At 44.6% G+C, this 23,661-nt stretch overlaps 1 protein-coding gene across 3 annotated transcripts in view; it reads right to left on the reverse strand.

The window, feature by feature from the left end:
* The window catches only part of RABGAP1L (RAB GTPase activating protein 1 like), a 210,844-nt gene that overhangs the window by 59,069 nt on the left and 128,114 nt on the right, over positions 1-23,661 (reverse strand). For all 3 annotated transcript variants that reach the window (XM_075287099.1, XM_075287100.1, XM_075287101.1), the window contains exons 14-18: positions 14,329-14,442; positions 12,011-12,085; positions 10,014-10,139; positions 5,989-6,132; positions 777-818 (exon numbers count right to left, since the gene is read on the reverse strand). In XM_075287099.1, the coding sequence (XP_075143200.1) occupies positions 777-818; positions 5,989-6,132; positions 10,014-10,139; positions 12,011-12,085; positions 14,329-14,442 (501 nt within the window). The remainder of the gene's footprint in view (positions 1-776; positions 819-5,988; positions 6,133-10,013; positions 10,140-12,010; positions 12,086-14,328; positions 14,443-23,661) is intronic.

Here is a 23,661-nt window from a genome sequence, read left to right on the forward strand (position 1 = left end):
GTAATGGAGCAGGTCCATGATTTGGAAGTGTCCCAAGCAGCAGCCTGACCTCGGCCTATAGGGAGAGAAGATCATGTCTAGATAGCTACAGCTGAAGACAGGAAAGAGTACAGTCCCCAATAAGAATCCCTCCCGGGCCTAGCGGCTCCAGATGAAGAAATAAGCTGTTCAAGTAACTTTGCTAATTGTAAGTATCGGACTTACTGATGCAGGAAGGTACAGTGCTGAATAAGGAGAAAGTGGAGGCCAAGTTTTCCATACTTTGCATTTGTAATGTATTTAAGGCCGGGAGCGATGGCGCTAAACAATAAATAAATCAACGGTGTTCATTAATTCTCCAGGATCGGGGGAGATGCAACATAGTGCAATGTACTGTACTCAGCAAAACCTGCCGCAACACATGAAAGTTACCTGAAGGTGAATAAAATGCTGGACTGGTCATAAAATGGCTAAAAACTACATACATGAAGTTACACAGGACTCATTTTTTTGGGGGGTAGATTGTGAGCCCCATATAGGGATCACAATGTACATTTTTTCCTATCAATATGTCTTTGGAGTATGGGAGGAAATCCACGCAAACACGGAGAGAACATACAAACTCATTGCAGATGTTCCTGGCAGGATTTGAACCCAGGATTCCAGCACTGCAAGGCTGCAGTGCTAACCACTGAGCCACCGTGTTGCCCCATTACACAGGACTCTCCGTATGATGTCACTACTAAATGTTATTACACCAGGACTACATGACTGAAATTTAGCTCAATACCACGTACCTTCAGAAGAGCCAGTGCCACCTGGAAGATGATAGTCAGACCCTGAGAAGAGAGAGAGAAAGGGTTAATGAGAGGAACAGACTCACTATAATATGTGATACTGTACATGAAAATGCACACAACATGCCCGTCATATACTCACTACACAGTTGATGAAGCTAAGACTATATGTATTAATGTATTGCCGCATTTGCATTGTGGTTCTGTCCATTCGCTTAGCCTATCCAACCAAAGAAACCTTGGAGAAAGAGTGAGCTTGTATCTGGTATCTGTGAGTTATCCCATCACCGCAGAGGTAGAAGTCTGCAACATAGACTGGTACTGGTAAGGTCATTAAAGAGGACTCTCATCTACAGTAGGTGCCACTACACCAATTCTGGCACACTTGTTATCTCTCTAGATACCAACGTTCCTGAGCAATCACTGTGTGTATTATCCCTGCACTGTGACATCACTGTGTGTATTATCTCTGTACTGTGACATCACTGTGTGTATTATCCTGTACTGTGACATCACTGTGTGTATTATCCCTGTAATGTGACATCACTGTGTGTATTATCCCTGTACTGTGACATCACTGTGTGTATTATCCCTGTACTGTGACATCACTGTGTGTATTATCCCTGTACTGTGACATCACTGTGTGTATTATCCCTGTACTGTGACATCACTGTGTGTATTATCCCTGTACTGTGACATCACTGTGTGTATTATCCCTGTACTGTGACATCACTGTGTGTATTATCCCTGTACTGTGACATCACTGTGTGTATTATCCCTGTACTGTGACATCACTGTGTGTATTATCTCTGTACTGTGACATCACTGTGTGTATTATCTCTGTACTGTGACATCACTGTGTGTATTATCCCTGTACTGTGACATCACTGTGTGTATTATCCCTGTACTGTGACATCACTGTGTGTATTATCCCTGTACTGTGACATCACTGTGTGTATTATCTCTGTACTGTGACATCACTGTGTGTATTATCTCTGTACTGTGACATCACTGTGTGTATTATCCCTGTACTGTGACATCACTGTGTGTATTATCTCTGTACTGTGACATCATTGTGTGTATTATCTCTGCACTGTGACATCACTGTGTGTATTATCTCTGTACTGTGACATCACTGTGTGTATTATCTCTGTACTGTGACATCACTGTGTGTATTATCTCTGTACTGTGACATCACTGTGTGTATTATCTCTGCACTGTGACATCACTGTGTGTATTATCTCTGTACTGTGACATCACTGTGTGTATTATCCCTGTACTGTGACATCACTGTGTGTATTATCCCTGTACTGTGACATCACTGTGTGCATTATCTCTGTACTGTGACATCACTGTGTGTATTATCTCTGCACTGTGACATCACTGTGTGTATTATCTCTGTACTGTGACATCACTGTGTGTATTATCCCTGTACTGTGACATCACTGTGTGTATTATCCTGTACTGTGACATCACTGTGTGTATTATCCCTGTACTGTGACATCACTGTGTGTATTATCCCTGTACTGTGACATCACTGTGTGTATTATCTCTGTACTGTGACATCACTGTGTGTATTATCCTGTACTGTGACATCACTGTGTGTATTATCCCTGTACTGTGACATCACTGTGTGTATTATCCCTGTACTGTGACATCACTGTGTGTATTATCTCTGTACTGTGACATCACTGTGTGTATTATCTCTGTACTGTGACATCACTGTGTGTATTATCTCTGTACTGTGACATCACTGTGTGTATTATCCCTGTACTGTGACATCACTGTGTGTATTATCTCTGTACTGTGACATCACTGTGTGTATTATCTCTGCACTGTGACATCACTGTGTGTATTATCTCTGTACTGTGACATCACTGTGTGTATTATCCCTGTACTGTGACATCACTGTGTGTATTATCCCTGTACTGTGACATCACTGTGTGTATTATCCCTGTACTGTGACATCACTGTGTGTATTATCTCTGTACTGTGACATCACTGTGTGTATTATCTCTGCACTGTGACATCACTGTGTGTATTATCTCTGTACTGTGACATCACTGTGTGTATTATCCCTGTACTGTGACATCACTGTGTGTATTATCCTGTACTGTGACATCACTGTGTGTATTATCCCTGTACTGTGACATCACTGTGTGTATTATCCCTGTACTGTGACATCACTGTGTGTATTATCTCTGTACTGTGACATCACTGTGTGTATTATCCTGTACTGTGACATCACTGTGTGTATTATCCCTGTACTGTGACATCACTGTGTGTATTATCCCTGTACTGTGACATCACTGTGTGTATTATCCTGTACTGTGACATCACTGTGTATTATCCCTGTACTGTGACATCACTGTGTGTATTATCCCTGTACTGTGACATCACTGTGTGTATTATCTCTGTACTGTGACATCACTGGGTGTATTATCCTGTACTGTGACATCACTTTGTGTATTATACAGGGATAATCTACACATTGATGTCACAGTATAGGGATAATACACACAGTGATGTCACAGTACAGAGATAATACACACAGTGATGTCACAGTACAGAGATAATACACACAGTGATGTCACAGTACAGAGATAATACACACAGTGATGTCACAGTACAGGGATAATACACACAGTGATGTCACAGTACAGAGATAATACACACAGTGATGTCACAGTACAGAGATAATACACACAGTGATGTCACAGTACAGAGATAATACACACAGTGATGTCACAGTACAGAGATAATAAAGACACTGTACTTTTAATGGATCTGTTGTGAAAGCAGATGATCAAAACAAGTGACCCCCTAAATATTACCAATTGACTTGAGGCGTCACACCTACTCCATACCTGTGGGTCTACTATGCTGTTATTTACTGGACTGGTGTAATAATATTCTAGGCTCACATATGAGTGAAGTGTAGAGAGACAAATATATGACATATTTAACATGTCATCTGCATGTCCCCACTTGGATGCCTTATGTAACATGTATGCAGGTTTTTATAGGGGGTTTCTGGGACTTATTAATTTATAACCTATCCTAACATTGGTCGGGATCTGACACCCAGCACCCTGATAGAACGCTGCAGCCTCTTCATTGAAGTGCTGTACATGTGTTTGGTGACTGTGCTTGGTATTGCAGACCAGTCCATTCACTTGAATGGGACTGAGTTGCAACCAGGACATGTCACTGATGAATGTGACATCACATGGCCTGTGAAGCGGATACAGCAATCAGGACATGCCTCTGTAGCTGCAGATAGTTGTTCCACGGTGGTCCTGGGTGTTGGACCCCAAACGATCCTTAATGGATGACCTACTCAAAAAATAGATCATCAATTTAAAAGTCTCCAGAAAACGTTGACTATTAATATTATTACAATTTTTAATACAGAATGGAAATCAATGAAACGTTCTGGTTTTCCGGGACTAAGATATAGTCATGAATAAAGGGGATGGTGGAGGTCTGACACCCACAACCCTAAACGATCACCTGTTTGATGAGGCCACGGCAATTAAGTAAGTCATACTAGTGATATCATGTTAACCTGCACCCAACTTTTGGATGACAGAAATAGGAACAAAATCTCCTGCCTAGGACAGCGGGACACTAACCAAAATCCAGGACTGTCCTGCTATTCTAGTATGGCTGGGAGGTATGAAGTTAACTGGTCACATATCCATGCTGCAGATCAGTCCTATTCATAAAGAAATGGGACTGAGCTGCAATACCAAGCACAGCCTGTAGGCAATGTATAACGCTATGCTTGGTATGCAGTGCAGAGGCCTCAGCACTTGTCTGAATGTCACTATAGCTGACCATCAGGGGTGCTGAGTCTAAGACCCCCATGATCTGATTACAATGACCTCAGAGTACCCCTTTAATTCTAATTTTAAAAACTCTGCTTATGAATCTGCGCCCAAAAACATTTATGCCATTATATAATAGACCACTAGGGGGCACCAGTGCTACATAATACGGATCAGCTCGGTCAGCGCTGGTTCAGACAGAGGCAGGATAAGGTGTCACTCCTACAGCTGGGTTTCTAAGAAATTCCTTGACAAGCGTTATACCAGGGGAATATCTCCTTATTGAGCATGACCCTGCAGAAATAAACCCTAACTACTTTGTGGTAGGACCTTTAACCTCGGCCCTTACCCAATGCAACACTGACATTGTTCCGAGTTCTTAAACATGACATTTATTGCAAACTTTTTCACGGCTTAAGAAATCCACTGTGCATAAAAACTGACAGCATATCAGCTAATCCTCATAATACCTAAAGTCTAAAGTAGCCGATTCCATCTCTAATCTGGTATGAAACAAAATTAATCTGACCATCTGGTGCTCAGCCTGTGACAAGTCAGTGGGCAAATCCCGCAGAGACTGGCAACGCTGGCAACATGAGAGCACAGACAGATCAATACCAATCAATATCTATCCAAACTTAAGAGGCATGACCCGCTCTCGGGGGGGGGGGGGGGGGGGACACTGATCCTGTCTATGGAGATCCAGCTGGTATCGGGCAAGGGAAAGCATGTATCACCTCGCCTGACCTGCACCCGGCTGGAACGGCTCCTGATCTAAACGCTGAAACGTAACCTTAAGAAAGGTAAAAGGAAAGCAAAAGAAAGAGCAGGAAATGTAATGGGATGTGGCTAGTTCTCTTCTTTGTGTTATAGAGGACCTGTCACCACTCCCGACATTTCGGTTTTACTAAATTTGTGCATTTCCCATGAACTAACAATGCTAAGGCATCTTTTCTCATAAGCGTGTTGTGCTGTTCCTCTGATATTCCTCCTGGAAATCTATGAACACATTGACAACGAGGCGTTACTATCCCCTTGTCATAGCGGTGTGTCGCTACAGTCATAGTCAGATATGGCAGCACTGACTGGTCAGTTTCAGACTATTTAGGGGGAGCAAACCGCCATCAGGTAACACCCACTTGTCAATTTATTTACTAGGCACAAAGCAGGTGCATGAGAAAAGGCGCTCTGGATTTGCCATTTCATGGGGATTGAAAGTGTCTTAAACAGACATGTCAGACGGGGGAGTGACAGGTGACGGTGCGAGCTTGGTCCCAGGTTGCGAGGTGCGTATATATACATATACACACGCGCGCGCACGAACAATGGAGATTCAGTGTTTGCATACAGCTTCAGGTAGAACTACATAGAAGTCATTATACCTCGCAGAGCAGAAGATCCATGATGTGGAAGACCATGCAAAGGGGGAACTTGGCTGTGAACAAGCTCAGGAACCATTGAGAGGCGTACATGTGGGCTTCCAAATTCATTGCCACAAAATGGGAGTACAGGTCCGGCAGCTGATCCTAGCAATGGGAAAACAGATATCATATATATATTATATATATTATTGCACACAAACCATTACACATGGAAACAGAACAGAATAAATTTGGCGCAGATTTTCTTGTGCAAAGCAGACCAAGTTCAAAATGGTGTAATCCTTGTCGAAAATATAATGGAGAGAGAACTTTGTCGCACAGGTAATGTCATCACCTCTCGCCCCCTTCATCTTCTCTTGATCTTCTGCCTTGTGTAGGCATCCGAGGCTGCGCTATACAGGCACAGTACGCTTGTGTAACACACCGCCGCAAAATGGTGGACCGAGCATGCGCAGTCGGCTCTGCCTGAACCCAAATAGCCGACTGCGCATGCGCAAGATTTCATCCTGGTATAGCGCAGCATTGGATGCCTACACAAGGCAGAAGATCAGGAGAAGATGAAAAGGGGCGTGAACAGAAATAACTACCGGGAGGGGAGAGGTTTTGACGCGGGTGTGCTCGGAGGACAGGGGGAACGCCACCTGTGCCCCCTGAGCATAATTTGCATATCGCAAGAAACTGATTTTTACATAAACGGTGGGGAGAAAAAGAGCATAGAAGGCAGGAGTAAAATACCCTCTTTAAAAGTTTTCCAAAGTGCCATTAGTTCATAAAATGATTTTCTAATGATAGAGTCACTTTACGTATGGATCTCGTATAGATGATTTTAGGTCAAGCCATAAGTAAACTAGAGAATACTTAAAAATGGAGGTGGTCCCAAAGGTTGGACAGTCCCCGGGCGATGAATATCCTAAAAACATGACATCACTTTTAGAGATGGCAATAACCCTTTATAGAGAGTGTCTCCTTACCCACTATAATGGTATATGGACGTTATGGGGAGACCCTGTCCCATCCTAAGGATCTCACTTAATAATCAGTATTGACAGTTGTCAAAAAGAAAACTAAAAAATGTCTTGCCGACCCGGCCCGCAGCTGACTTGTGTGGCCTCCCACCGTGTCCCCGATGATATCAGATATCAGGGTTTTCTGAAGCACGACGACTATCTAGAGACAAGTTATGTGATCTTTGCTATTCCTCTCTAAACACGGCATAGTACGGATGACGGAGTTGTGATGCATTTTATTTGTCTCGCCCAATATCAAGAAATCTGGGAGCAAACACTGTTAGCATTGACTAAAATCCACACTGGAAAATATCAACAGTGACATCCAGGCTGTTTGTTATGCAGAATGAGAGAATGAAGAAACAGATGGCCATTATTTTAAAGGAAAGGTTTAGAGTAATATTGACAGTAGCATTAGTGAGGCGGAGTGCCTGCATATGTAGACACAAATATTTCATATACAAACACAGGGAAAGCAAACACAGGCAAGGGTGCCATGGTATCTCCTCCACATCCCCGGGAAGGTCTCCTATCGGAGCGCCAAGGAGTAAACAGATCAGACGCGGAAGATACAATGGAATCGGTTGTTGCAAAAAATAAAGACTATGCAAGAAAATACAGAAAGCTAAAGGTGAAATGGCCTTAAAGGGGTTGTCCAAAAACATTAACATATACCCTATCGATAGAATAGGAGGGACATGTCTGATCAGGTAAGTCTTACTCTTGGAGTTATATAGGTTATCAACCAACATTTCTAAAAATAGATGTAACTAAAGGTGGTCATACAAATTAGTTACATGGTGTCTAATCCTACCAATGGCTTGGGCACTGACCATATCTAAAGTGTTGTTTTGTGTCCGTCCTGCTTCACAGAGGGCAGTAGAGAGCACTTCAAGCCAAACGCAGATTAGGGAGAAGCCAACTTCCACCGCTCAGGTGTGTCCTGACTTCCCCGACATGCTTGATCCCTTTTTATCATGGTAGATAAGCCAACGCCAGGTGTGTTAGGCAGTGGCATATTCCACTTTCCACATGCAGAACACTAGTCTGAGTGCTTGATACCACTGTATGTACGGCCATTACAGACGGCATGGACATTACATTTCGGCCATGCCATTGGTGTGTTACTTTGATTGGGTCCAGTTTAGATGAACAGATGCCGCCACTACTACCCATGTCTCTTACCAAAAGTTTAGGTGTCCTATCCACCTTATACCATAATTCGCCAGGCCTCTCCTAAAACCTTTGGCTGCCATACCCTGCTAATAGTCCACTTCAAAAATGATAACCCAAGGTCTGTCTGTTCCGGACAACGACATACCTGCATAGTCAGATAGGCTTATACCCTATACAGGCTCCAGGGTTTAACCTGACAACCGCCAATTGTGCGGCTATACCCTATGTGCAAATCCCTGATGGAGAAATGAATGCAGAGCTCCACTTGTGCTATGTTATACATTTTATTACATATTATCCTAGGGCACGGTGTACAGTAGAAGTGTTGTTTTGTGTCCGCACTACAAGCCAAATGCAGATTAGGGTGAAGCCAACTTCCATCTCCTTCACGCTCGCTCAGGGGTGCTGCCTCTGTTAAATAAACTGTAGCCCCAGAGAAAACACAATGCAAATGAGAGTTATCTGCATTCTGCTTCGCTTCTTTCTGTAACAGAACAGACTGAAGGTGCTTCACTACAAACAAGTGTGGGCATAGGGGAAATGGAAGAACACTGTTATAATGTGGGTCAGGTCAAGGGGTGGTGGGAACGCTTTAATGGGTCTAGAGAACTCTCCCCTTACAAAGCTGTCATCTTACGACCTACACACGGCATAAATGATAAATGTAAGACTGGTGGGACTCCCAATAAATACAGTAACAGGGGTCCTGTGTTCCCATATATTAATGAAATGGCAGTCAAGCCTGGGCACTGCCACTCTGCGGGACTGATGAAGAAACTAGGGCACTGTATAGTGGGGGGTCGCAGGGTCAGACCCCCACCGATCACACGTTTATCTCCTATCCTCAGGATAGGTAATACTGTTTACAGGTTTAATATAGAGATGACTACAAGTGCATGACTACCCCTCTATTAACATTGGACTTTCCAGCTCTTCCAAAATGTTCAGGAGACTACCGCAAAAACGGGCGACCACCTGGCATCCCAGGATAGCTGGCAAATCTGGGCCCATTACATTATATGTAGCTTGGGCACTTTATGTGGCAATCTCAGAAAAGCAGTGTGACATCAAGAAAAAGGGGACTGGGACACGGGAAAAAGGGGCATGGGACGCCTTGGATGGGGCTGAGCTTTATCGAGAGCAACGTGGCCCGGAAGCCAACTTTGAAAAGATGTTATGTATTATTAATATGGGACTTGTGGAGACCTTTCTGGGCTGAAGCTCATACACAGTCCAGTCCTATTAATGTGACCACCGCCTACTTTTGATGCCAACGTTAAATAAACAATGGCAGAAGGCAAATGTCATCAGTCATCTGGGTGCACTCATCATTGTGGAAGGCACGATGGATCAGCACAAGTATGCATCTATCCTTGCGGACCATGTTCACCCCTACATGCGAATTGTTTTTCCTCAGGATGATGGCATCTACCAGCAGGACAATGCGACGTGTCATAAAGCTCGCAGTGTATGTGCGTGGTTCGAGGAGCACCAGGATGAGTTTACCATACTCCCTTGGCCAGCAAATTCCCCAGACTTGAACCCAATCGAGAATCTGTGGGACCACCTCAATCGGGTTGTTCGCCCATGGATGCTCAACCGCGTAACCTAGCGCAACTGGCCATGGCACTGAAATCAGCATGGCTCAACATCCCAGTGATCATCATCACAACATCCCCTCTCTTCCTGCACGTCTCGCAGCGGTCCGCTCTGCCAAAGGGGGTTATTCTGGATTGTGACAGGTGGTCACATTAATGGGACTGGACTGTGCACTTCATCCACACGTAAAATGGTATAAAAAGTCCTAAATCTAAAGCATGTCTGGAGAGGGGGACAACTCACCTGTAGTAAACGCTCAAGCTGGAAAAACTTGCAATGCAGATCTTCGAAGTTATTCTTGTACAGGTTTCTAAACTGATAGTCATACATGATCCTGACCAGCACACAAAACGCCTGCTCTTCGGGCATCTGCAAAAACAGACAAAAAGTGTTACGGATTTTCATAACATACTATGAGTTTCATCCGGCCCAAGAACTAATAGTATTTCATGGCCTCCACTCAGACACCGCTTAACCCCATTCCTAGAACTTGTGACTTCATTTTATTTATGTACACATGATAATTTCCTTAAATAGCGGTTAAGAAATTATTCATTGGAATAATAAAAGCTGATATGAGAGGGCAGCGGAGGCGGCTGTGTGTCTCTCGCCCGTATATTCGCAGTCTGCAGAGCTGATTGTATTCTGTAGCTGCATCTATAAAGAAGCTGAATACAAATAAAGGAACATTCAGGATGTGCCAAGCGCAAGGCCATGGGCGCTCAGACACGGCTTCTTTCTCTGCCTGTCAGCGTCCGAACGTAACACCCGGCTTCATAGTCCAATTAAAAAATCATATACAAAGGAGAAATAAATGTGCTTTTATATATGGGGGTGACTGCCATGCTTGCTAGAAAAAGTGAAAGCTATTTGCAATTAAACTGCCGGTAAAAGTGACAAAGTTGTGTTTATTATGGTTATTAGTTATGTATCAAAGGCGCAACAAACTGGGAAACTTAGGGCACTTCTCTGTTTGTTTCATAAGAGACTCTTATCCCATATCAACAACAGTCGGACCCCCAGCCATCTGACGCTTATCCCCTACTCACAGTAGTCAGGCCCCCAGCCATCTGACACTCCTCCCCTATCCACAGTAGTCGGACCCCCAGCCATCTGACACTCCTCCCCTATCCACAGTAGTCGGACCCCCAGCCATCTGACACTCCTCCCCTATCCACAGTAGTCAGGCCCCCAGCCATCTGACACTTATCCCCTATCCACAGTAGTCAGACCCCCAGCCATCTGACACGTATCCCCTATTCACAGTAGTCAAACCCCCAGCCATCTGACACTTATCCCCTATCCACAGTAGTCGGACCCCAGCCATACATGGGTCCATGGGTGACCAGTTTTGCACATGCCCACTGTTGTGCCACTCAAAGTCTATGAGACTGATGAAGACATTGAAGTGTAATACTACGTGACTATTTCTTAAGCTAGAGTCATACCTGTGTTGTCTCCATAGGATATGTCTAAAATCGGCAGAGATAAGTCCTGCATATCGCTGTTTTTGTCAATACACAAATGAGCTCTTCGGAGTAATGAGGGCCTTGCCATTGCTCTAAAGTAGTCAGCGGCACCATCTTCATTTACAGATTGGCCAAATCTTGGGAATTGAGGCAGTGATTCACAAAGGGGGGCACGCCATTTGATTCAGGTGATCCTAACCTATTCTATCTGCTGGGCTTATACCCTGGGTTCTGGTGACACTTCTTAAAAGAAATCTCATTGACATGCTGTGAAAATTAAACTGCAGTATATTTTGATTTCTTTATGGTTTTCTTTATCCGCAGCATGTCAATTCATGCTGCAGGTTTTCACCTTTTGCAATGCTAGGAGCAAGAACGGAAGGAATTCTGCAAAACTGAAAGCCATTGAGGTATTGGAGCACATCCACTACTGGGTCTCTGGATGGGAAAATCAGCTGCAGACCTGTACTATGTGAAGATACACTTGATAACACTATAAGATTGGGCGCCTATTGAATGTGAACTTCCTTGGACCCCTTCCCTAATATAAATTATGTTTTAAACCCTAGTAATTGCAAATACGGGATCGCCATTATAGCTAAAACAACAAGTCATAGGCTATTTCGGAAAAGCAATCCCGTCACAGACTAGAAGGATTGCAGCATGCTAAGAGTTAAATCGGCGGCAATGTCTCAATGTTTCCAATCTTCCATCAGTTGTAGATGCTGGAAAGCCTCCCCCGCTGAATGAATCACATTGCCTGTTACTCACATGAAGCAGCAGCACCGCAGCTAGGAAGCTTTGGCCCTGACAATAGCCAATATCCTCGTCGTATAGAGAGTATGCCTGCAAAAGAAAGCAAAGAATATAGAGGTCTGAGGGATCGGTACAAAGGGATCAAGAAGAATTTATTTCAGGCAGCTGAATGGCTCTAACAAGTATCATACCGCAGGTTTTGACTTATTTTCCTCCACTTTGGAGTGCACCTGTCGCCTCCCCATACAAAGCACACAATGCACGCTGCAAAATGATCGGCTTTTGCGCAATTACATCTTAATATAACCCGCCAATCCTGCAATCTCCTCCGGTGACATGACCCCTGATGACAGAGGGGCATCTAGGAGGGCGGAAAATAAAAACCTGGCCCAACACTTCAGTACCATCCATACTGACCCTGCTTGGAAAATACTGGAGGGTTAGTCATAATCGTACCCCATTATCAGATAATGTAAGGACTGCAACACACGGAGCAAATGTCCTCCGGCAAAAATGGGGAAAATAGGTTCAGAACCAAGATTACTTTGTATTTTAGCATTTTCATTGCACTACATGTATGGTAGTTGCTGTGCTGTATACCACTACTCATTTTGTGGTCTGTCATACACAATATGTCCATAAGTAAGCCCCATTCATGACCGTTTCATTGATATCCTAGAACAAATAACCATGCTTGAGCACCAAGCACAGTGTTGTATGCAGCGTAGGAGCTGTGCTCAGCCCGGCACCCCCACTGATCAGATGTTTTGGAGAGTCTTGAGTGCCGGAATTATACAGTGAACAGAGCTGGAAGCAGACAGTTCCATATAACTGTCCACAATACTTCTGGTGCGGTGTTCCCCAACCTGTGGCTCACCAGCTACTGTAAGACTACAACTCCCAAGTCCAATAGTCAGTACCACTGTGAAGGTTATAATCATGTAATGTATGAAAAACATTGTTAGCCTTAAAAGCTGAATGCTAGATATAGTTGCTTATGCTTGAAACTGGTATAATGTTATGTGATAAGATGGCGCCTGCATCCAGGATGGGTGCAAGAAAAACAAATGCTTGGCTTGCTGCCAGAAGACCGCTCCCCAAGGTTACCACGCAGGACCGGGAGTAGCTGGCTATACATGGCACTGCTTAAACTTTTTCTGTTCGATTGAGATGTATCATAAAAATCAGGAATGAATATGAAAACTTACGTTGTTGTTGTTATCACTCTTACTTTCTCTGCTACAATTTAACCCCACGTTGCTTTAATAAAAGTGCGTCAGCACACATTCCTCAGCTGAGAGAGGAACGAATACCAACATATAGAGTGGTGTGATTTCTTTACCGCCTGGCACTCAGCCTAATTAATTAGGATGACAACAGTTACCCAGGGTTATAGGTCAATTAGTCATAAACACGGCTTTGACCTTATCACCTCTATCTACGCTTTATCACCATCGTATTCCGCAGCGTTTTACAAACCATGGAGTGTGGCCACACCAGAGCTGCTTTTACATTGGGAATACAAGTAGGTACTTAAACACACATTTCGGGAAAGTGGACAGGCCCTCTGTTAAGAGAGTCTGTCAAGCTGAAATTGCCTCCAAAACCAATAATAGTGCCTTGTAGGGGCCTTTAACAAGATCAAGAAAATACCTTTGTGGCCACAAACCGATACAGCAGTGCGGAGATGATCATCTTTTTACAAATATACAAATCATTCTGCAAGTGCACCAGGGGCGGAGCCTGATTTACCAGATTTGGCTACAAACAATTGTGATGTAAGCAGAGGCTGAAAGGGAAGGGATTGGTATTTTTTGATGTAGATTGTGAGCACCATATAGGGATCACAATGTGTTTTTTTTTCTTATCAGTATGTCTTTGTAGAATGGGAACATACCAACTCCTTGCAGATGTTGTTCTTCTAACTATGGCGACTTCCGGGACTCTTACAACATTAAGTTCATGTTCATTTCCACACAATGTCAAGGCTAGGGCATAGAGGTGGAATATTTTTTCATGTTATTTTTTTGCTGTCCTTAGACACCTCTACTAGGACATGAACACATCTGTTATAGACCATGTACTTGATGGAAGTTCTGAGAATCCGATGTGAAAAGTGCCATCATGCAGGAAGCCGTCCCCTGAGTCTTGTATACTCGTACGGCTGATATACCAAGGTCAGCTGCAGATTATAACCAGAACCCATCACTCAAACAAGACAAATGTCAGCAAGTGTCTCACACAACATGCAAGAATCTCTTGGTTGCTGGAAAAGTTGGTCCAGAAGAACCATCACCTTGGACCCTGACAAGCTTCCCATCATAATGTCTTACCTTACAGATCTTGTATAAAGAATCCTGTCCATCCCCCTCCGTGTCCTTGAAGTAATCGTGTGCAGGGAACGTGCGGTGGATATCTCTTTTGATGACACTCTCTTGGGCCGAATCCTGGTAAGACAACATAAGGCGCAGCTGTTATCGTCTTTTATTTGTAAAAGCCAAAGTCGGCCTGCATGATAAATTCGGCAATACCCAGTGGCCCTTGATGAATTATCTTGTACTCGGTGAAGCAAGGGAAGAGAAAAGAAGCGACACCTTCATTGACTTCATTGAACAGTGCCTGTTACGTCTTACAGAAATGTCACTTTTCATGACTAGAACAATTCAATCATCATTTATATAGAATCGCTGGGGGTCATTGAGGCTTGGTTATCATGCTAAGTAACTCAGGGAAATGCAGAACGGCTGCAACGGCGGTAAGTATTGTGTTTCGCACTAAAACTTAGAGACAAGACACTTAATAAAACCGTCTGTTCATACGGGACATTTAACATGGGTCGAAGCCAATCTATAATATTAAAGGGCTGCCGCACAGTCCAATGCAAATTGAATGGGGATGGACAATTGTTTAAAGGAATCAGTCACCAGTACCCAGCCCCCTAGATAGATTGGCTAGGGTCACCTGAATCAAAACAAAATCTGAGATTGGATAGGTTGAAATGGGCAACAAAACAAATGCAGAAACTTGTAGCAAATCATGGAAGGTTCTAGAAATACTCATAAGTCAGCCAATCACTGATTTTCAATAAGTGAGAGCTAAAGATCTGCCTGCATTTTAGACGGTTACCCCTCGTTCACATCTGCGTTTAGTAATCCGCATAGGGACCCCCCCCCCCCCAAATGGAATACCGCATGCATTTGCAAGCGGTGTGCGGTAAAGGCACATGGACCACACAGACTATAATGTGGTCTGTGTGCTTGCCACGAGATCGAACGAATCAAGCGGACATGAAAGTAGATTGTGAAGTACTTTCCTGTTCGCGTGTTCCCTGCGGAGATCACGTGGCACCCCATTATAGTCTATGGGATCCGTGTGCTTTCACTGCACGCAAATGCGTTTGGTATTCCGTTCAAGGGGTCCCCCATACAGACTCCCCCGAACGGAATACCAACGCAGATGTGAATGAGGCCTTACTTGCCTAAAAAGGGTTTTCCGGTCCCAAATCGAATTTTCATACTGATGACTTATGTATAGGATATGTGATCTATCTGGGTCCGACACCCAGGCCCCGCACAGATCAGCTGTTTTAGTAGCTTCGGGAGCAGTCCTGTCCACTGTATGGCGGTGGATCTGGTGAACTGCGGCAACGCACCTTCTACCTGAAACCCTTTCGCCTGTGCAGGGTCACATACCAATGACCTATTCCTTAACTTGGGCCCAGAAAATCTCTTTAATACAACTGATTTACTCGGGGACACCTTCTAGAAATTTCTCACGCAACTAGAGATTTCTTGGCAGGATTTGGTAAGATCTGAAATATGAGGCCATCTTGGGAATAATGTCTTGTCAGCACAACCTCTATGTCTATGGCAAAACCGGGCCCATGAACATTACAAAAGGGTCCCCCCAAAACAGAAGGACACTGTATAAGAATGGCTACTGCTCTCAAAGACCTGTGCGGCCTTGTATTACATGGTCGGCCATTTATCTCAACAATTGCTGTTACGTTCCCCAACGAATTACATTAAATTGATCAACTTATCATTAAGTGGCCGTTAGGGCTAGTTCACACGGGAGCAAGGAGGCGGATTTTGACAACGGATTTCGCCTCAAAATCCGCCTCCATACAATGGTGGTCTATGGAGAAAACTAGCGTTCTTTTTTCCGCTAGCGGCATGTCACCGCTAGTGGAAAAAATAAGTGAGCTGCCCTTTCTTCAGGCGGATTCCGCGGCTCGCTGAGCGGAGTCGGCCCATTCATTTGAGCCGACTCCGGAGGGGGAAGCCGCGACCGCGATGATCGTTTTGACCCGAGAGTGATGCGGCTCCCTGCGTCACTCTTGGTGCCAAAATCTGCCCCCCATGTGAATGAGCCCTTAACGTAAGGGGATTGTGCAAAGTGGACATACCCTTTAAAAAAAAAAAATCAGAATATAAAATATAAAGTTATTAAGGATTTCTGGCCTGCGAAATGCCGTTCTTAAACTCTTATGACAAATAAAAAAAACATGTATATTATTGTGCATGGGTCGAGATGCCGCCATTTGGAGGTAATATCGCTACGGCGCAGCTGAATCACATGAACCTAAATTACCGTCAGGCTGAGATTGCTTCACGTTGATCCACTGAGATATTGTTTCCTCTTTACAGCTTCAACTGCTGGCTCGAGACATAGTTCCCTGTAGAAAGTGTCAATTACTTGTGCTAAGGAGCTTCAAGCTTGTTCTCGGAGCACATTGTTCTGACGGTGCGAGCTGTCTGCCTTAGTACTTGTCAGAGGAAACGTGCACCAAACAGGGGGAAAAAGAAAAAAAAAATCGCCTGTCTAACGGCTCCCAAAATGATTCTGTCTGCTAACATAGACTTTATGTCACCTCCTTTGAGGGTTACTGTCACTTGAGTCTAGCGGAGGAAGCCATTTTGTGTATTGAACTATCACTTATGAGGATGTAATCTATCGCAATGAATTACTGCGATGAAAGATGGTCCCGAACTATACTGAGGAGAAACGTGTCCAACCTCACCCATAGCAACTTCTCAATACTGAGGAGAAACGTGTCCGACCTCACCCATAGCAACTTCTCAATACTGAGGAGAAACGTGTACGACCTTGCCCATAGCAACTTCTCAATACTGAGGAGAAACGTGTACGACCTTGCCCATAGCAACTTTTCTCCTCTTTATCCAGTTTAAGAGACTATTCCACCATTGGCATATTGACCAGATGCCATACAACTCTGGTTGGGGGTCACAGAGACCCAATAATCTTGAAAATGGGAATGAGCACTCTTTGATACTGGTGGTGAGGTCACTTTCCATTAGCGTGGTCATCTAGTATAATAATAACAGCCTACATGTAGGACATTTTTTGACCCATAGGGATTTGAACCCAGATACCTTGCCATTCACATGCAGCACGGGCCCTGGTGCTAATTTTTGTGGTGGGACAAGTTTCAATATCATACAGATCTGGGGTTAGCTCCATAATAGACAGTGAAAGGTAAGCTACACTTATTAGTCTTAGGGCAAGAATCTTGGAGACCAGACCGTAACCAATCAGGGTTATGCCCTGCGCCAAGTATAGGACATCCGTTTTTAGCATGTCTTTATTGCACGATTTCTTTCAGACAACAAAGATCCCGTTTTTCGCATGTGATGTCCATGTAAACAGACAGCCATCGTTTGCGTCCGTCTTTGCATCCGTTAAACGGATGTAAATAACGTGAACTGCATAGGGCAGGGGTAGGGAACGTACGGCTCTCCAGCTGTAGCAAAACTACAACTCCCAGCATGCATACTTGCTCTGCAGTTCTTGGAACTCCCATGGAAGTGAATGGAGCATGCTGGGAGTTGTAGTTTCACAGCAGCTGGAGAGCCGAAGGTTCCCTACCCCTGGCATAGGGTCTAGGGGCACCAGCAGGCTATTAAATTTACAGAACCCCACCACACCCACAACAAAGTCCATGCACGTGAGCCCCCCTACCCTACTCAGGAGCAGGCGTCTCTGTTTTTGGCAATGGCCGGCGCCTTAGCAGCGGTAATTCATTACATTCCTTTATGGGCAGCTGTCGCTTGACTGAACCTTTTTTTCACTTTGGACATCTGTGGCCACTAAATAGACGCTGACATACAGCGATATAGACTTGTAACCTCTCGACAGGGATGGAGATGTACGAGCCCGGCTTCTGCCTCGGTGAAAATCCAGTTTAATGGGTGCCCTAAAAATGAAAAGGGTCTTTCGGTTGAAAAACGCTCAAAGTAGCTCAAAGATGGAGCTTTGCTTCAAATCAATAAATTGAATACGCGTTTGATACGGCGGTACACGTCCTCCACACTTGTAAGAGTATGTATTAAATATCCATATATTATAACAAATTTGCTTTCAAAGTGCCTTTAAAAGGATCTGTGAGCCGTGCACTACCCTGCGAAACAACGTCTATAAAAGTCTGAGTATGCCCGAAGGACCTATTATTTTAGACCATTACTTCAAATATCTTTAAGAAAAAAATAAAAAAAAATTGCAGTTCGAGGCTGCCAAGAAAAGATCACAGGGATAAGTGATTCATTGTGTGTGTACACGTACTTAAAGAAAAAAAACTAGTTCTAATTTTTCTCCTCCTTGCACATAATAACCTGTAAGAGCGCGGTGTCATTTTAGAGACTTTTAGTCACAATCCATTGATTTGGGGTTTTATTTTTTTATTTTTTTTTCTTACTACCAACAGAGCTATGAAGTCAAACATTGCTTACGGTTCCCCATGAGGATATGGAGACAGCGAGTCCCGTAAGACATGGCGTTGTTCACTTCGCTAATTCAGTTCTGTTCTATATTAAAAGATAAACATATCTGGGATGGGAAAATGGGGCGATAAAAAGTCATAAAACCCAAAAACGGAAGTTTAGGGTGTTTTATGAACTGTGGGGTGTAGTACATTGTTCTGCCACAGCCAAAAGGGAGCAGAAATTCCGTTTTACCCTACTCGATAATACCATAATGGAGGCAATTAGAGATGAGCGAGTAGTATTCGAATACCTCGCTGCCATAGGAATGCGTGTAAGCGGCCGAACATCAAGGGGTTAAGCGCATTGAATATTCATTGCGCTTAACCCCTTGGTGTTCGGCCGCTTACACGCTTACATTGAATATTCAATGCGCTTAACCTGTTGGTGTCCGGCCGCTTACACGCATTCCTATGGCGGCGAGGTATTTGATCGAATACTACTCGCTCATCTCTAGAGGCAATAACTTCACAGTAGGAACAGCAGTGTTTAAAGGGAGTCTGAAATATCAACCCGGCCCTACAGATGAAAAGTGTTTCGCTCTTGTGAATCGCTGCCTCCGTTGCAGAGAGATCGCTGTCTTGGTCAATATGTAAATTAGGTCTTTAGAGCAACAAGGGTCTTACCTTTCACCTCTTTGGAGCAATGGCAACATCCTTGTTGCTCCTAAGAGCTTATTTACATATTGACAAAAACATAGATGTCTCGGCAAAGGAAGCACCAAATTACAAGGGTGAAACACGGCTAGATTCTGGTAACCCTAAGGCCTGGTTTACATCTACATTCGCCAGCGGACCCCAAGCAGACTCCCTGAACGGAACCTATCCACATAAAAAAGCAGTTACCTTAGGAAACCTGCAGAACCCATAGACTATAATGGGGTCAAATGGTTTCCACGCAAAAAATGTATTTAGAAAACCACATGAACCCCATTACAGTCTATGGGTTCTGTAGGTTTTCTTAGGTAACTGCTTTTTTATGTGGATTAGGTTTCCATTTGGGGGGGAAGGTCCCTAAGCGGACTCCCCAAACAGAAACCCATGCGCAGATGAGAACCGAGCCTAAGCTGTGTTTTACCCCTGAGAATCCCTGGGCTTCCATCACTGAATAATTGGTGTTCTGGTGTCAATATGCAAACAAGCTCGTAGGAGCAACAAGGAAAGCGGACGGTGCACTGAGTTGAGCTTTGCTGGTACGCGTACCTGTGTCAGAGATATAGGTACTGTTAGTTTCGGTACCAATACCCCTCCACTGTCAGAAGGACGAGCCTTACAGTTCAGCATCAACAATAAACAGTAAGGAATGCCCCCCTGACAGTACAAGATTATTTGGAAGTGATGTCAGCAATAACGCTGAGCTGTAAGCCCCGCCCTTTTGACAGTGAAGGGATACTGGGGTCTCCTCCAAACTACAGGGTGATGTCGTTTCTGTATGCATTGCAGGGTGCAGGGCAGGAGAGGCATCATGGGAATTGTAGTAATATAACTCATTAGCGTGCCTATGATAATAGACATTCAGGCAGCCATATCTGCAGAACACCTTAAATGAAAGAACGAGGCAAGACGGCAGAAGGATCAGACAGCGGCAGCACTGGAATCTGGGGTAAGGGATTTTACAGGTCAGAACTAAACCCCATGTTACAATTACAATGAACATCGAAAAAGATAAATCTTTAAGCATTTAGGAAATGCCGCTGATACCAAACCTTGTGCCCAACACCTACAATCAGTACGTAGACTTCACGACCACTATTGAGATCCTTTAAATCCCTCCATTGCTTCCTTTTTGTTATGTATTTTTTTTCTTTTAACACAATTCTGTTATAACATGCAAAGCGCCTTGAAGAGCTCCAACCCCAGAGGGGCCCCGGATACTTTTTTCACTAGCTAATTTGCCAATGTTCAGAGGACAGCGTATTCTGATAATTAGAGGGCCGGGGGGACAGTCGCCCTGGTGGGGGAACCTGCTGACTTCTCATTTACACGGTAAGCGCCACGCTGAGTCTTTGGGAATCAGAAGTTTAATCCCTCCATCATAGAACATTCATATTTCATAAGCAGATTCCTCTGGTGGCGGCTCGCTCGCCGTCCTCTGTACACATCACAGAGCTTACTGCTTGGAGGGGGGAAACCGTCCACAGAAACCGATGCATTTTTTTGTTATTTTACAATATTTTTCACACTAAGTTATTTTTTACAAGATGATCGGGCAACCTAATGCTCTGAAATCACTTCACTATGTTAGGGAGAGTTCACACGGTGTAACGTGCCGCGTGACGTGGCACGTCTACGCCGCGGGACCCTTTGCGGGCCGTACACGCTCCCATTGATTTCGTATGCGCGCGCGCAAACTAGCGCGGCACATACGATCCCCGATCCCTTTTAAATCAATGGGAGCGTGTACAGCCCGCAAAGGGTCCCGCGGCGTAGACGTGCCACATCACGCGGCACGTTACACCATGTGAACTCTCCCTTATAGGTCAGCAGATGATAACTATACGCTGCCTTATCAATTAAAGGGGCTTTAAAGGGATTCTACCATTAAAATCACTTTTTTCTGACTAACACGTAGGAACAGCCGCCGTTTGGTAGAAATTCCATTTTTCGTCTGTATGCAAATGAGTTCTCTCACAGCAATGGAGGCGTACACAATGCTGTGAGAGAAATCTCCAGAGCTGCCTCCATCTTCTTCAGGAACAGCCTCTCTGCGCGTCTTGTTCCGGAGCTGGGTTTCAATCTTCTAGGCCTCGGGCCGAGCCAACTATGCATGCCTGGGGCCACAACAAAATACCCGCTTACATAGTAAGCTGTGTAAGAGGCCATTTTCTTGCGGCCGCTTACATAGTAAGCTGATGCAAGTGGACATTTTCTTGTGGCCTGGGCATGCGCAGTCAGCTCTGCCCGAGGCCTAGAAGTCAGAACCCACCTCCGGAAGAAGACGCGCAGAGAGGCCATCCCTGAAGATGGAGGCGGCGCTGGAGATTTCTCTCGCAGCATTGAGGACGCCCCCCAGTGCTGCAAGAGAACTCATTTGCATACATACAAAAACTGGGATTTCTACCGAACGGTAGCACGGAGAAGTCATCTAAAGGAAGGAGAAGAATAGACTTTCTTAAGTCTTTCTTGATTTTAATGGTAGAATCTCTTTAAGGCACTTGGACCAAAATTAAGAAAAGACAAGGAAGGGGTAAAAAAAAAAAAAAAAAAATCCTTCTCACTTGTCCCATGACGCTGGTTCCAGTAACAGCTCCCCAGTGCTCAGTACTTTTGCAGCCAACCATTAACATATATACCAATGAGGCCAGTGACTATAGCGGCCACATGGTGGGAGACACATCATTGCTGGAGCCCTGGAAGAAAAGATCGGCAATGGGGACTGGGGAGCTGTTTTATTTTATAAAAAATTTTTAGCTCCTTCCTTGCCCTTTCCTAAACCCTTTACCCATATGGTATATCACTGTGTGCACAAAGTCTGCCATCAAAAAATTGAAGGTGTTTGAGCCCCAAACCAACCAAGAACTCCCTTTTTGGCTATATGGCAAATGGGTTTTCTAATCCAAATACTTCCTTAAAGTAACACCCCGGACAAAACTGATATACTGTGTAATGCCCAGCGCAGGGCATAAGGGGCAACAACTTACACAAGAATCTAACGCGCTTTTAGGCACTACACTAGCGTTTTGCCCCCAAGTTTCTTTGCCACCCAAAAACTGCAATGCAAGATACAGTCACATAGTATAGCATAGAAATGCAAAATCTCAGGAATCTGATCTACAGACCCCATGCATAGCATTATTCTCAACATAGATTACTTTTTACTGGCACTTTATCGAACATTACATCAGAGATGGAAGGATTCCACGGCTATAAATGGTGGGGAAAATATCAAAAATATCAAACAACTTGAAAAGGAACTTTGTCAACTTATAATACTGGGAAATAAGAGTACATATTGTCCCATGGCACACGGGGCATTGATGTTACTAAGAATTCATTGAATTCACTTTCGAATAGTGATGGCCTATCTTTAGATCTGTGACGGTCCAACAGTCAAGACTCTTGCGGATTATCTGTTTGGGGCCTTGCAGATCTAACATTAATGGTGTGGCCAAAGGATAGGCTGTCAATATTAGAAACAGGATAACCCATGTAAGAAAAGAAGACGCCATAAAATATGTATATCCTCTAACCATAAGAAAGAAGTTAATAGCTGATCAGTGGGGTCTGACCACTGGGACCCCCGCTGATCCTTAGAACTAGTGCGTTTTAACCCCGTTGTGATTTCAGTCTTGATATAGGCATGCCGCTGCTGACCGGGACACGTCCCCAGAAATAGCCAAGGGCTGTCCTTCATTTTCAGGATCAGCAGGGGGTGACAGTGGTCCGAACCCCTACCAATCAGCAAATTATCTATCCTATGCAGGGGTGAACCTGCCCTTTTCGCCGCCCGAGGCAGACGACAGAAAGCCCCCCCCCCCCCCCGGAGGAGGGGGCGTGATGGAGCGGAAGGGGCAGGGCTTAGCAGCGTTCACAGGCAGAGAGCAGGCAGGGAGAGGACCTGCTCTCTGCCTGAGCGTGAGGGGAGGCCGCTGGAGCAGTGTTGCTCCAGCGGCCTTCCCAATCCACCGCTCAGTGACGGTGACCCTAAGCCAGTCCAGGACAGCTTGTCCTGGACTGGCTTAGGTAAGCAAAAATGCCGCCCTCCCTGGGGCCCTGGCATAGCGCCGCCTGAAGCGGTCGCTTCAGGTCGCCTCATGGGCGGTGCGGCGCTGATCTTATGGATAGAATAGAGATATGCTTCATGGCATGGCCCCTTTAATTGCCATCTTAAGGAAACAGGCACCATTAAGGAAGGTTTAATTCACACTATTATGCAACAACCATAATC

This window comes from Leptodactylus fuscus, chromosome 9, assembly GCF_031893055.1.
Source record: "Leptodactylus fuscus isolate aLepFus1 chromosome 9, aLepFus1.hap2, whole genome shotgun sequence".
Lineage (NCBI taxonomy): Eukaryota > Metazoa > Chordata > Amphibia > Anura > Leptodactylidae > Leptodactylus > Leptodactylus fuscus.